Source organism: Pinus tabuliformis, chromosome 3_1, assembly GCF_031772625.1.
Source record: "Pinus tabuliformis cultivar Carrire ecotype Pingquan chromosome 3_1, CPIR1, whole genome shotgun sequence".
Classification (NCBI taxonomy): Eukaryota; Viridiplantae; Streptophyta; class Pinopsida; order Pinales; family Pinaceae; genus Pinus; species Pinus tabuliformis.
Window position 1 is genome coordinate 518148838 of NC_142301.1, and position 12573 is coordinate 518161410.

At 39.4% G+C, this 12573-nt stretch overlaps 1 protein-coding gene across 3 annotated transcripts in view; it reads left to right on the forward strand.

The window, feature by feature from the left end:
* LOC149188087 (D-2-hydroxyglutarate dehydrogenase, mitochondrial-like) overlaps window positions 1–12573 on the forward strand; it is a 544264-nt gene that overhangs the window by 500211 nt on the left and 31480 nt on the right. For all 3 annotated transcript variants that reach the window (XM_089411563.1, XM_089411562.1, XM_089411564.1), the window contains one exon: window positions 9844–9949. In XM_089411563.1, coding sequence (XP_089267689.1) covers window positions 9844–9949 — 106 coding nt within the window. The remainder of the gene's footprint in view (window positions 1–9843; window positions 9950–12573) is intronic.

A 12573-nucleotide genomic window follows, 5' to 3' on the forward strand; every position in this document is an offset into this window, starting at 1 on the left:
ATGACACCGTTATTTTTAGACAGATGTCCCCTGAAAAACCCAATGCGGGAAAACGGTGCAACAGTTCTGAGGGTTTATTATTATTAAGCAATATTAAATTATGAATACCTCAAGGGCTATTTAGTTATAGAGAGAGAAACACTGGCAGAAATATTTGTGAGATTACTGCACACAATCACTGAGAAAAATCCGGTTGATCTGGACACTGGATGAGTTGCCTCTGGTAGGCCTTGCTCTGCCTCTGTGCAGTCCTCAAGCAATGCCTGCGTCAACCCCTCTAGGCACAGCATCACCCAGCCAGCTAATCGATTTGCTGCCCGGAGTCACTGCTCTCATCCTCTCGGTCTCACACCTCGACTCCCGGCTTCTGAAACTAACTCTGCTGCAAAATTTCAAACTCTCTCTCACCCTCTGTGTGGTCATGCGTAAGCGTTTGCATGAGAGCTGCTAGATCACTCTCTGCCTCTCTCTGTTGATGATTATCCGACTGAGAAAAATCTCTCTCTCCGGATGTTATCCCTGCTCCTCAACTGCAAGAAATCTACTCGATCAAAATTTCCTCCTGAGAACTTCTCACTTCAGAAATTTGATCTCTCAATCTCTCGATATGTTTTCCAAATGACCCTCAAGCTTCCTTAAATAATCTTCTCGTTGACATTTAACGGCCCAAATTAAAAGCTAATCAATGGCTAATATCATTTTAGCTTGATCCTCGTCTTCTTCTAGATGTTACACCCACAATTAGATTAATACCCATTAATATTTTTAATTTCCTAAGTTTAGACTTACGGGCCCATTAAAAAATATTAATTATTTTAATAAAATTGTTTCTAGGTGGAATTTCCCAAAACGCTTTCTGGGTTCTTTGGAATACATGTGCCCAAGCCACCTTGGAAAATTTGAAACCTGGAGAACATCCGATGCTACCCCAAATGAACACTCCCTCTTATCGAGGAATGTGCTCTAGAAATATCCGTTGCTGCATACTGCTATGACTCTGATGCATCTTCCTCTGCACCGCTGATGTCTAACATGTTGTCCACCAACTACTGCGTTGCTGCTGCAACTGTACTGCTGCTGACACTGCCACTGTGACATTGCATCCGTATTACAACTCCCTCTCAAGTGTTGCATTTGTGCTGTTGCTAGCACTGCCACTGCACTACAAGTTGTTGCTGCTACCCCATCAACAACGAAAAAACATCCAAAATTACTGAACTAACTGTGTTCGGTGTGATATCACGTGAATGCTGTGTGAAAATTTCTGAATCTACACATCAGAAATCCTACTGTAATCACTAGTTTACCATCTCCTACTTGTTTTTACATTCAACAAGTTGTTTAATTATTTAAACAGCGATGAAAACACTATTGCAGACTACACATACATACAAATCATGAACTGAAAATAGAATGGGACAAATACACAAGCGACTTCGTTATTTTTGGACAATTGTCCTTAGAAAAACCCAATTCGGGAAAACCGGTGCAGCAGCTCTGAGGGTTTTATTATTAAGCAGTAGTTCTAAATACACTCTAGATGCCCTCTTGGCGATCCAGTTACAGAGATAAAATATATATATATATATATATATATATATATATATATCTATATTTATATATATATATATATTTATATATATATATATATATAAATATAGATATATATATATATATATATATATATATATATATATATATTGGCAAAAACCTAAGTGAGATTACCTCACTTCACCCAGCCTGCGTGGAGCACACTGGGACACTGCATCAGCACTGCGCTGCCTCCTCTACCTCCTAAAGCTCTGATTTCAGCCTCTCTAGCTGATTCTATTGCTCCCCAGGCTGAATTCAAATTTCTGCTGGAGGGTGGCTCTTCCCTTTCGCTGGAAATGCATGGGCCCTTCCTGGCCCAATGTCAACCTCATAGGGTTTGCGTTGCCTCCTCTGGCGTCTTTCTACCTCTCTCTGTTGTGTATTCGAGGTCCCGGAGAAGATCCTCCAACCTCAACTATCCCTGCCCCTCTGCTGCAACAAATCACTTGTTCGATTTTCTCAGCAAACCTCGCCCCAGAAAAATCGAACTCTTTGATCTCTCAAGTGTATCTCCAACTGACCCTCAAGCCTCCTCTTATACTTTTCTTGTTGACAAATCAACGGCCGAGATTAAGTCCCTAATCAACGGCTAAGATAAAAATAGACTTGATCCTCATCACTTAGAAGTTTCTCACCCATATTCTTATTAATACCCATTAATATTTTTATTTTCCTAAGTTTAGACTTAGGAACCCATTAAAAATATTAATTATTTTAATAACTCCTCATCCGGGTGGAATTTCTCCAAACGATTTTTGGGTTCTGGAGATCTCATGTGTTCTAGCCCCTCCACAAAATTTCGGAGCTAGAGAACATCTGAAAATCATAGCAGAGGGTCAGTTTCAGTAGTCGAAAGCCGGGGTGTGAGACCAAGAGGCTAAGAGGAGTGACTCTGGGTTTCTGATTGAATTCCCAGCTAGGTGACACAGTGCCTGAAAGGATTGACTTTGTGACAACATAGAGGCAGTGCAGAGCTAGCGCAGTGCTTGCTAGGGGCATCTCAGCGAGTCGCCAGAACAACCAAGACTTTCCTCAGTGATTGCGTGAGGTAAACTCACAAAGCTTCTGTCAGTATTTCTCTCTGTAATTGAATAACCTTGTGAGGTATTCAGTGATGTATTCAGATTTTGCTGTTGCATAATAATAAAACCCTCAGAGCTGCTGCACTAGTTTTCCCGCGTTGGGGTTTTCAAGGACTATTTGTCCAAAAATAACTGTATCCTATGTGTTGTATTTTTCTTTCTTTCTCAGTATTTTGTTTCTGCATATATGTAAATTAAGTGAAGGCTGCAGATGTAATTACTTCAAAATTTACCGTAGAATACAGTAAATAACTTGTATGATTTAATCAAGTAGGAGAAATAACATCAGTTTGTTGCAGTAGGGATTTCGACTTTGGAATTTTCACATGGTATCAGAGGTAGTGCAGGTGAGACAAGAAAAGCATAGCCAGAAACCCCAACACTGAGCAGAAGAGGAAATCGAAAAGCAGCAGGAGGCAGCAAGTCGAAATCCCAAAGGGTTTGCGCAATTCTAGCCAGAGGATCGAAAATTCGAGTTTGTCTCTCTCTCCGAGTGAGTTGACAAAGAGAAAAAGCTTCAGTTCGAATTTTGCCGTGGCAGAGGGAGCAACGCTAAGCCTTAGTGTGAGGAGCAGTTGGTGGACGCAGATTTTTCAGTACACAGCTTTGCTGAGCTGAAAAGCCGTCAGAAGAAAGAAGCAACGAAGCATAGTGAGGGAATACTTCCTCAGTGATTTCTTGCCGAGGAAATCAACATTTCTCAATTGTTGAGTAGCAGAGGAGCAACAGCTTACCAGCTCCATCAGGCTGTATGTAAGTCATCCTAGGAGTTACGCAGTAGGGAGAAAGAGGGAGTAGTTCGACAGTTTTCGGAGGAGATGGCAACCAGTGGCTTGAGGGATCAGGACAGGTTGGACGGGGCTTCCAACTATGCCATCTGGAAGGCTAGGATGACCTTCCTGCTAGATGAGCATGCCCTCAAGATGTATGTTGATAATGTGGTGGCTGAACCTGCGGATGCAGATCCGCTGAAAAAGTACAAGGTTGAGATGGCTAAGGTGAAGAGGATGATCCTGGATGGGGTCAAGGATCACGTGGTGTGCCACGTTGCAAGCAAAGGAACCACTAAGGAAATGTGGGATGCCTTGGCCACATTGTATCAGGGAACTTCCGAGCAACGAAAGATGTACTTAGAGCAGAAGTTGAGATCTGCTCAGATGCAGAAGGGGGAGCGAGTGGATCTGTTCCTTACGAAACTGAAGGAGACCCGTGATGAGTTGTCAGTTGCGGGACATACTCCTCAAGACTCAGAGTTAGTGAGATTGGCTCTAAACTCCGTCTCAGATGATTGGCAGATCTTTGTCCAGAGTATCCTGGGCAAGGTAGCATTGCCAAATTGGGACGAGATGTGGGCAGCTCTGAAACAAGAAGAGATGAGGAGAGACTTGCTCAAGGTAAAACTTGGCGGGAGCAATAGCAGCAGTGGGTCGAAGCCCAAAGTGTGGAAGAGGATAATGCAGCCCTTGCATCGAAGGGACAATTGGGGCAACAGAGACATAAGAAGGACGTCTCCAAGGTGAAGTGCTTCAGATGTGGCGAGATGGGCCACTATGCATCCCAGTGTCCTTTGAAGAAAAAGGACAAGGATGAGAAGCATGATCCGAAGGTTGCAACCACAAAGATTGACAAGGAGTTCGCCATGACAGCTAAGATACCTCCAGGAGGGAGGTGGGTTGATATAGAGCTATAGTCGGGAGGACTGCAGATGGGCAGGATCCTTGAGGAGCCCACCTCTTGGATCATCACCTTGCTACGAGAGCCCATGACCATTAGTAGCAGGATGGTGGAGTTTTCAGTTGGTGGCATGCAGTGTTGATTCGACAGATGCAGTGGCTAGAAGAGCCAGACACTGAGCAACGTAGAGCAGAGAGGCACCTGTGCGAGGAGGCACAGTGTAGAGCTTCAGCAGCGCAGTGGATTTAGAGGCAGAGTGGGACTAGCAGCAGTTAGGATTTCAGCATTGAGGAGTATCCACTGGATACTTATCTAGTTTTAGGTATTTTCAGTTGCTTCTCTCAGCAACTAAGTTGCAGTGCAGATGCAGTGTTAGTAGTGGCAGTGCTAGCAGAATAGCAGATGCAACGTCTGAGAGGGAGCTGCAGTACAGATGTAGCATTGACAGTGGCAGTGTCAGAGGCAGCAATACAGTGGCAGCAACAGCGCAGTGGTTGGTGGATAGTACGTCAGACATCAGCAACGTAGAGACGATGCTTCAGAGTTAGAGCAGTATGCAGAGAGGTAGTACATTGCTAGAGCACATTCCTTGCTAAGAGGGAGTGTTGATTTGGGGTAGCACCGGATGTGCTCTAAATCTCAAATTTTGCAGGGAGGCTTGGGCACAAGTATTCCAGAGAACCCAAAAAGTGTTTTTGGAAATTCCACCCAGAAGTGATTTTATTAAAATAATTACTATTTTAATGGGGCTCCTAAGTCTAAACTTAGGAAAATTAAAATATTAATGGGTATTAATCTAATCAGGGGTGAAACTTCAAGAAAAAACCATGGATCAAGTCAAAACGATCTGAGCCTTTGATTATGTTTTAATCTAGGCCATTGGTTGTCCAACAGGAAGATATAAGAAGGGACTTGAGGGTCATATTGGGTTATGATCAGTGGGAAAGGGAGGCCAACAAGATGGAGAAACACCAGTAGGTTGCACATGATGATTACACTAGATAGGGGAGACTATGAAGTGATCAAAACCCTCGAGGGTGCATCCAAGGATGAAAAGTATAATCGACGAAGGGCTTTTCCTTGACACTATACTCGAGCGGGGGGAAGGGCTCACAGTTACTTGACATCATATGACCAGGGATGAGGAAATCACTTGACAAAGACTGAAGATGATGACCAATAGGGAAAAGGGAGAAATAAATATTGCATTCAATGGGTTGTGCTTTCCCAACATCATGATCTAAAGGCTCAAGTGATTGTAACATAGAATCATGCTCAAGAGAAGTGGGAGCCCTATCAATGTCCTTGGTACCAAAGACTAGGTCTCTTCTAAAAGGAAAATTGATCACTTCCAATTGCTCCTCTTTATGAAAACGTAAATGAAGATTCTCCTTCCTAAGGATATCAATGGGTATGTCATCATAAGTAGTGCCTGAGGGGAAAGGAAGATCAATCTCATCCTCATCCTCATCCTCCTTGTCGGTGTCGTAAATGGGAGCACGATCAAATTGAGGACCAACAATTTCCCATTTCTCCTTTTCAATGTGGAAATAATCTTCAATGTCATATTCCAAGGGGCTAATGGGATCATCTCTCTCAAGGTTTTCAAAAGAGGTTTCATCAGGAGTAATATCCTTGAGAAAGGTAAGGTTGGTCTCAACTTCACCTTCCATGGACTCATCCTTCCCAACATGTGTTCTCAAAATCATTATTTTCATCATGTGGACCCAAGGAAGACTCATCTTCCCATTCATCACTTAGATTACCAAGGTCTTGATGATGCTTGATGAAGCCTTCCTCTTGAATGCTCAATGCAAGGCATACTTGAAAATGCCTAAGAAAGCCATCAACAAACTCCTCAATAGATGAGATGCTCCTAGGTTCATGATTTTGCAACCATGAGTTATGACCATAGAGAGAACTAAAGAATAATAACATAAGGACATCTTGGTGGACCACTTTCTCCTTTGAAGTATGTGCATTAAATCTTTCCACATGGTCAATTGTGGAGCTTGGGTCACCATCAAACACGGGCATCCCATGTAGCATCCTTCCCACGACATGATTAGGATGTCCAAGGATGCTAGCAATGTCCAAAGTAGGAAATTTATGAAAGAATGACAGCCTATTTGAGGTATACATGAAACATATGTAGGAGTTTCCAGGGTGAAATTAAAGATGCCTAGAAAATGCAATAGGATTTGGGGTTTCTGAATTTTCACATTAGGTAGTGTGAAAATTTGGTGACCCTAAATCCTACTCAGCAACTGATTAAGTTTCTTCTATTTGTTAAATAACTTGAACAAATTATTTTTTGCATTCTATGGTAAATATTGAAACTAATACACTGCAGCCTTCACAAATACAATATTGCGGAAGAAATAAAAATACTAGAAGAATAGAACACACACACAATAATACACTGTTATTTTTGGACCAAAGTCCCCAGGAAAACCCAACTTGGGAAAACTGGTGCAGGAGCTGATGGTTTTATTACTATGTAGTAGTAAATCTGAGTACAAATCTATGGAAGTTCAAATCTAACTTTCCATACAGAAAAAGTGACTGACAGAAGTCTAGTGAGAAAAATCTCACTTCCACCAGTGATCCGACACTAAACTTGGCTCGAGATGAGATATGCCTTGCTGCCTCTGCGTCACCCTACGCAGATCTGCATCACCCAGCTCAGACCAGCGTCTCTCTTGCTGACTGATCAACTGCTACTCTAGAAACTCGATCTTCCTAGCCTCTGGGCTCCCACTCCGACTTTTAGCACTGAATTTCGACTTCTCCTCAACAAAATACGAAGCTCCCTCTGAAGCTCTGCGCTGCCTCTCGGCACTGCGTCAGCCTCTGTGGAATTCTATGTCTCTGCTATGCACTCACCGGACTGGAAAAACTTCCTTCCATCCTTACTATCCTTGCCCCTCTCTCACTGCTTCAACTTTACTGTATCACCTTCGGCAACTCACCACTGCTACTTTAGAAATCGATTTCCCAGGAAAATTGAATTTCTGGTGGCTCCAAGTGTGTTCTCCAACCCGCATCGAATTTCTTCTTATAATCTCTCGTTGACGCTTCAACGACCAAAATTAAAACATAATCGATGGCTAAAATTAACTAGAAATCGATCCATGTCTTCTTCTAGAAGATTATCACCATGACTTAATTAATCAATTTTCCTAAGTTTAGACTTAGGCACCATTAAAATAAAATAAAAAAATATATTTTAATTAAGTCATCTCTAGGTGGAATTTCCAAAAACAAATTCTGGGTTTCGAAGAATAGATGTATTCTGGTCTCTCCACCAAATTTTGTGGCTAGAACACAACCGATGCTACAAAAATCAACAGGTAGTGTCTCTTATTAGATGTTACAAATGCATTATAAAATGTTCTCAACATAGTAAGCATATTAAAAGATTATTCCTTACATTAAATATGATAGCAAGACATTAGGTGTGCTATCCTTATATTAATGATGTATGACAGTCCTTAGAATTCAAGCAGTTGTACTTATGCAGTTTCTTTCTGTGTGTTTAGAAGCTTTCCTCTTCTTAGTGCTTCTCATCTCGTTTTTATCTAAGTTGCACGAAACAGGGAAACGGGTACGAGTTTCCGAAACGGGAAGCGATACGAAACGCGACCTCCCCAAATTTTGGAAACGGGGAAACGCGAATATATATATATATATATATATATATATATATATATATATATATATATATTGAAAATATTTAAATATATATATATATATATATATATATATATATATATATGTGCAATCATAAAGCATAAATGATACATTATAATTTATTACACTTAAACATTACGATTTAATTTACATCACATTTACTCATGAATGATCACATAATGAAAATAAAAATATCGGAATATCCAAAAGCAACCTTTATTATATATCCAAATCTCAAAATCAGCCTTTATTTATATTAATATATGAGGCTGCAAGTACAATAAAGACTATAAGGCTGCAAGAGAGAGATCCAAATCAAGATTTTCTGCATCCACATCCCATTCTTTAGAAGGACCACTATTGTATTGGGAGTCTCCTCCTACATAGTCGAACGACCTTAGTGCTGACTTGATTAAATACACGTTTCATACCCTAGTACCCTACATGATCTTGATTATTGGGAGTTTCCCCTGCATAGAGGGCTTGGTTCTCTTGATTAAATACAAGTTCCATACCCTAGTACATGATAAAAGCCAATGGAAACATTGCAATCCATCCAATCCTGAAATCCTGAAAAACAAACAAGTCTGCTGGATTTTGAGTGAGATCTAAAATTCTACTTTCTCCATATGAAATCCAATGAGGGCGAAACCACTCTCAAACATCCTGAGTCATTTCATGGTAATGTTAAAAATTTAAGTAAAAGGATGAAAATGAAAGATAAAGGAGAATATCACTTTTACTTTAAGAATTTAACATTACCATAAATTGCATATCCCTAAATTCTAGAACATCTTGGAAACCCTAAAAAAATTTAAAAACAAATTAAAAAAAATAAAAAATAAAAAACAACTGTTTTTTTGGGGAAACGTGGCCCGTACGGTCTGGAAACGCGTTTTTGGCCGTACGGCCACGTTTCCGTTTCGGGAAACGTGGTCGTACGGCCGGAAACGCGTTTCCAGGCCGTACGGTACAGGGAAACGCGTTTTGTTTCGTTTCCCCTGGGGAAACGACCCCTAGGGCCACGTTTCCTGCAACTTAGGTTTTTATACTACTGCTCATATTAGTAGCATGCATACATTTCACACAAACATACAAGTTTTAGGAATTTCTTAACGTAGTTTTTCTCGAGTGATGTATTAAGGTATTGACCTAATGTTTAACCAAGTTTTGAAGATGGCTAGAGAGACCCCACAATATTGGATAACGCATATAAAATCTAAACACCTAGTAATTTTATTATTAATAATTAACCACAAATAAATGCAATGCAATATCCAACTAAGCAATTTGAAATTCAAATAGTTGAATCATTTGTTTCTTTCCATTAAATGAATATGAAAATTCAGTGATGCCTGCATTCCTCACCATCTAACATAATATAACAGTTTTACATGACTTGATTTTTAATTGATGTAGTTCATAGTCATACATTATGCATGATACAAGAAATAAAATAAAATAAAAACGAAAATGATTCCATCCTCTCATACAGGGGACATAGGGGATGCAGCCATTGTAAGCTTTGTTATTACTTGATCTACTGGCATAGAACAACAATAGAACATGGATGAATTATGCAAAAATTTCAATCAAATTTGGACAATTGGTTTCATTTCATATTTTCTTTTGTATCTTTTGCTCAATGGATCTCTCCAGAATGTGTTTTTGGTTTCCTATTATAGTAAGTATTTATTTTGAAATTTACACTCAATTCCTCTCTAAGTATGTTCTTCAGATTTTGGAAGTAGCTTGCATGATATGCTTTTTGAAAGCTTTTCCCTGCTATTTGTTGGTTTAGGGTATTGCAGAGGCACTAGGGAGAGCAGGTGCTGTTTACAAATATGATTTATCACTACCTATTCAACACCTATATGAACTTGTTGATGAAATGCGCACGAGGCTTGGTAATACCTTTTACACTAACATTCATCCAAATTTAGTTGCTGATTAAATATTATGGATTTGTACTTTTCCATTTATGATACAAATATTGAGTCAGCACCTCGTTAAATCTAGCCCCCATTCCTTCTCTTTCTTCCTTCTGACATTACTTGATGTCGCTCCTCCATGCATTCCTCCTCTCATTTAGTTTAGTTTATTTTACTTGATGCTTTCAGAGTAGCTGTAGGCACTCTTGCAGGTGCTTATTCCTGATTATACTTTATTCAGTTATATAGACCTACCTTTTTGGTCATTAGTCAGACATTAATATATTTGTATTATCTTTATTTTTTCTAACTAGTAAAAAGATGTTCTAGATAAGGATTATTCTACGTATCTATGATTTTAATCATACTTTGTCAAATGTTGCTGTAGTGATAGGCTAACGGCAATTTTGTCTTCAGTTTCCTAGAGAAACAAGACATAGGATTTTGAAGCCTTGGCACATTTAATTTAGGCAAGCCATGAAAATATTGCATTGTAGTTACTTCTAATACTGGTCAATTTTTATTGTGCAATAAGCCTCCCTTCACATGTGATCAATGGCACATGGTTCATGTTTGTTAAAACCTAATTATGCGTTTGAGTCTGAGCATTTGAGTTAAAAGCATATTGTTGCATGCTTAAGATGGATGATCTTGTATCTAAAGGATCCTTCTATGTATTTTGATGCATAATCTTTCATTGAGGGTACCTTTTGACGCATATCACATAACTGGAGGTGGAATTTGCATATTTGGAGGCATTTCACAGAAACCAGAAAAGCCTTGAAGTTGCGCTTCTACAAGCTATTAGAGAGGTACAACTACTGCAAAACAGCACAACAAATTCTCTATTGTACAGCACTGCTATATAGATTGAACAGCTGCTGTACACTGCTGCAGCACAGAATCCATATGACTATACAGACTTGTATGGTACCATCCGTATGGACATTTTTACGACCGATGTCTCAAACTATGTGCTGGCTGGGAATGTCTCTTGGATACCTGATTTGTCTCTCCCTCTCTCTCTACCACTCAAGTTTGTGTGTAAATACCTCTACCTTGTCCTGTCTTTGTAGTTTTAGTGGAGAATCTATTTTTAAGATTACCCCTAGTCCAAGTACAATTTTAGACTCAACTGCTAAAAATAAGACTTTCACATTTTTTATTTAATTGTATTACAAAGAAGAATGACTTCCAAAATTATAATTACTTTTCAAAATATCACAAACTACTTCTGCATGTTCACAATGAAACATATTCTGAAACTCCTATTTGAGCTATAATTTTCAACACTCCCTCTTAGTAAGGAATTTTTCACCAATCCAAGTCTCTTTGAATGCCTCAAACTGCCATTTTGCTGAGGGCTTGGTTAGAATATCACCTACCCATTGATTCATGAGAATATGTTGTTAGTTTCTATAGCATCGGATGTGTTCTAGCCACAAAATTTGGTTGAGAGGCTAGAATACATGAGATTTCCAAAACCCATAAATCGTTTCTGGAAATTCCACCTAAAGATGACTTAATTAGATTATTAACCAATTTGTTAATGCTTCTTAAGTCTAAACTTAGGAAAACTGGTTAATTAATCAGAATTAATTAAGTCAAAGTGAGAATTCTCTAGAATCTCACACGAATCAATCCAGAAATGATCTGAGCCATCGATTAAGATTTAATCTTGGTCGTTGGAGTCCCAACATGAAGATATAAGAAGGAATCAATGTGGTGATAGAGAACACACCAGAGTCACATGGAGAATTTGATTTTCCAGAGTAGCAGCAATTAGTTGCCAAAGAGTTCGAGTTTCAGTGAGAACGCAGAGACAGTGACACTGGGGGAAGATTTCCAAATCCTATGAGTGCATTTGCAGTGAGGCAAAAGGGCCACAGTGAGGCTGATGCAGGGACTGCGCAGTAACCTCTAAAGGCAGTGCGATTTGCAAATTCGGGAAATTGTTTTAGTGTTCCAGTGGTAGAAGAATTTTGCAGAGGCTGGGAGAAGTATTTTTAGAGTCAGTGGCAAACAAAAGAAGCAACTCAGATTGAGATCTAGGTTGTACGAACTAGAGCCTTGCGCAGAGCCCACGCAAAGGGTGACATAGGGAAATTCGTAGAGGGTTTCAGAGGCTAGTCTTCAGTGTTGGATTTGCCTATGGGGTGAGGAAAATTTCTCACTAGATTTTTGTCAGTATTTGTCTTTGTAGGATTATTAGATTCGACATCTAGATTATTGTACTCAGATTTTGCTGCTGCTTAATAATAAAAACCTTTAGCAGTTGCACTAGTTTTCCCAAGTTGGGTTTTTCCGAGGACAATTGTCCAAAAATAACGATGTCATATTTTCATGTGTGTGTGCTAGATTTTCTCAGATTCCAACGCTATTTTTCTTCCACAATATTTGTTTGTGAAAATCACAGTGTGAATTATTTGGTATTTGTCGTAGCAAACTACAAACAAATTGTTAAATAAATTAACAATTAGGAAAATAATTTCCAGTTGTTGTGATAGATGAAATTTTCACATATGTTGGAGCTTCACTACTCTAAAGTAATATGTGGTCTTTATATGCTTGGACTTGTCATGAAACATTGTATTCTTAGA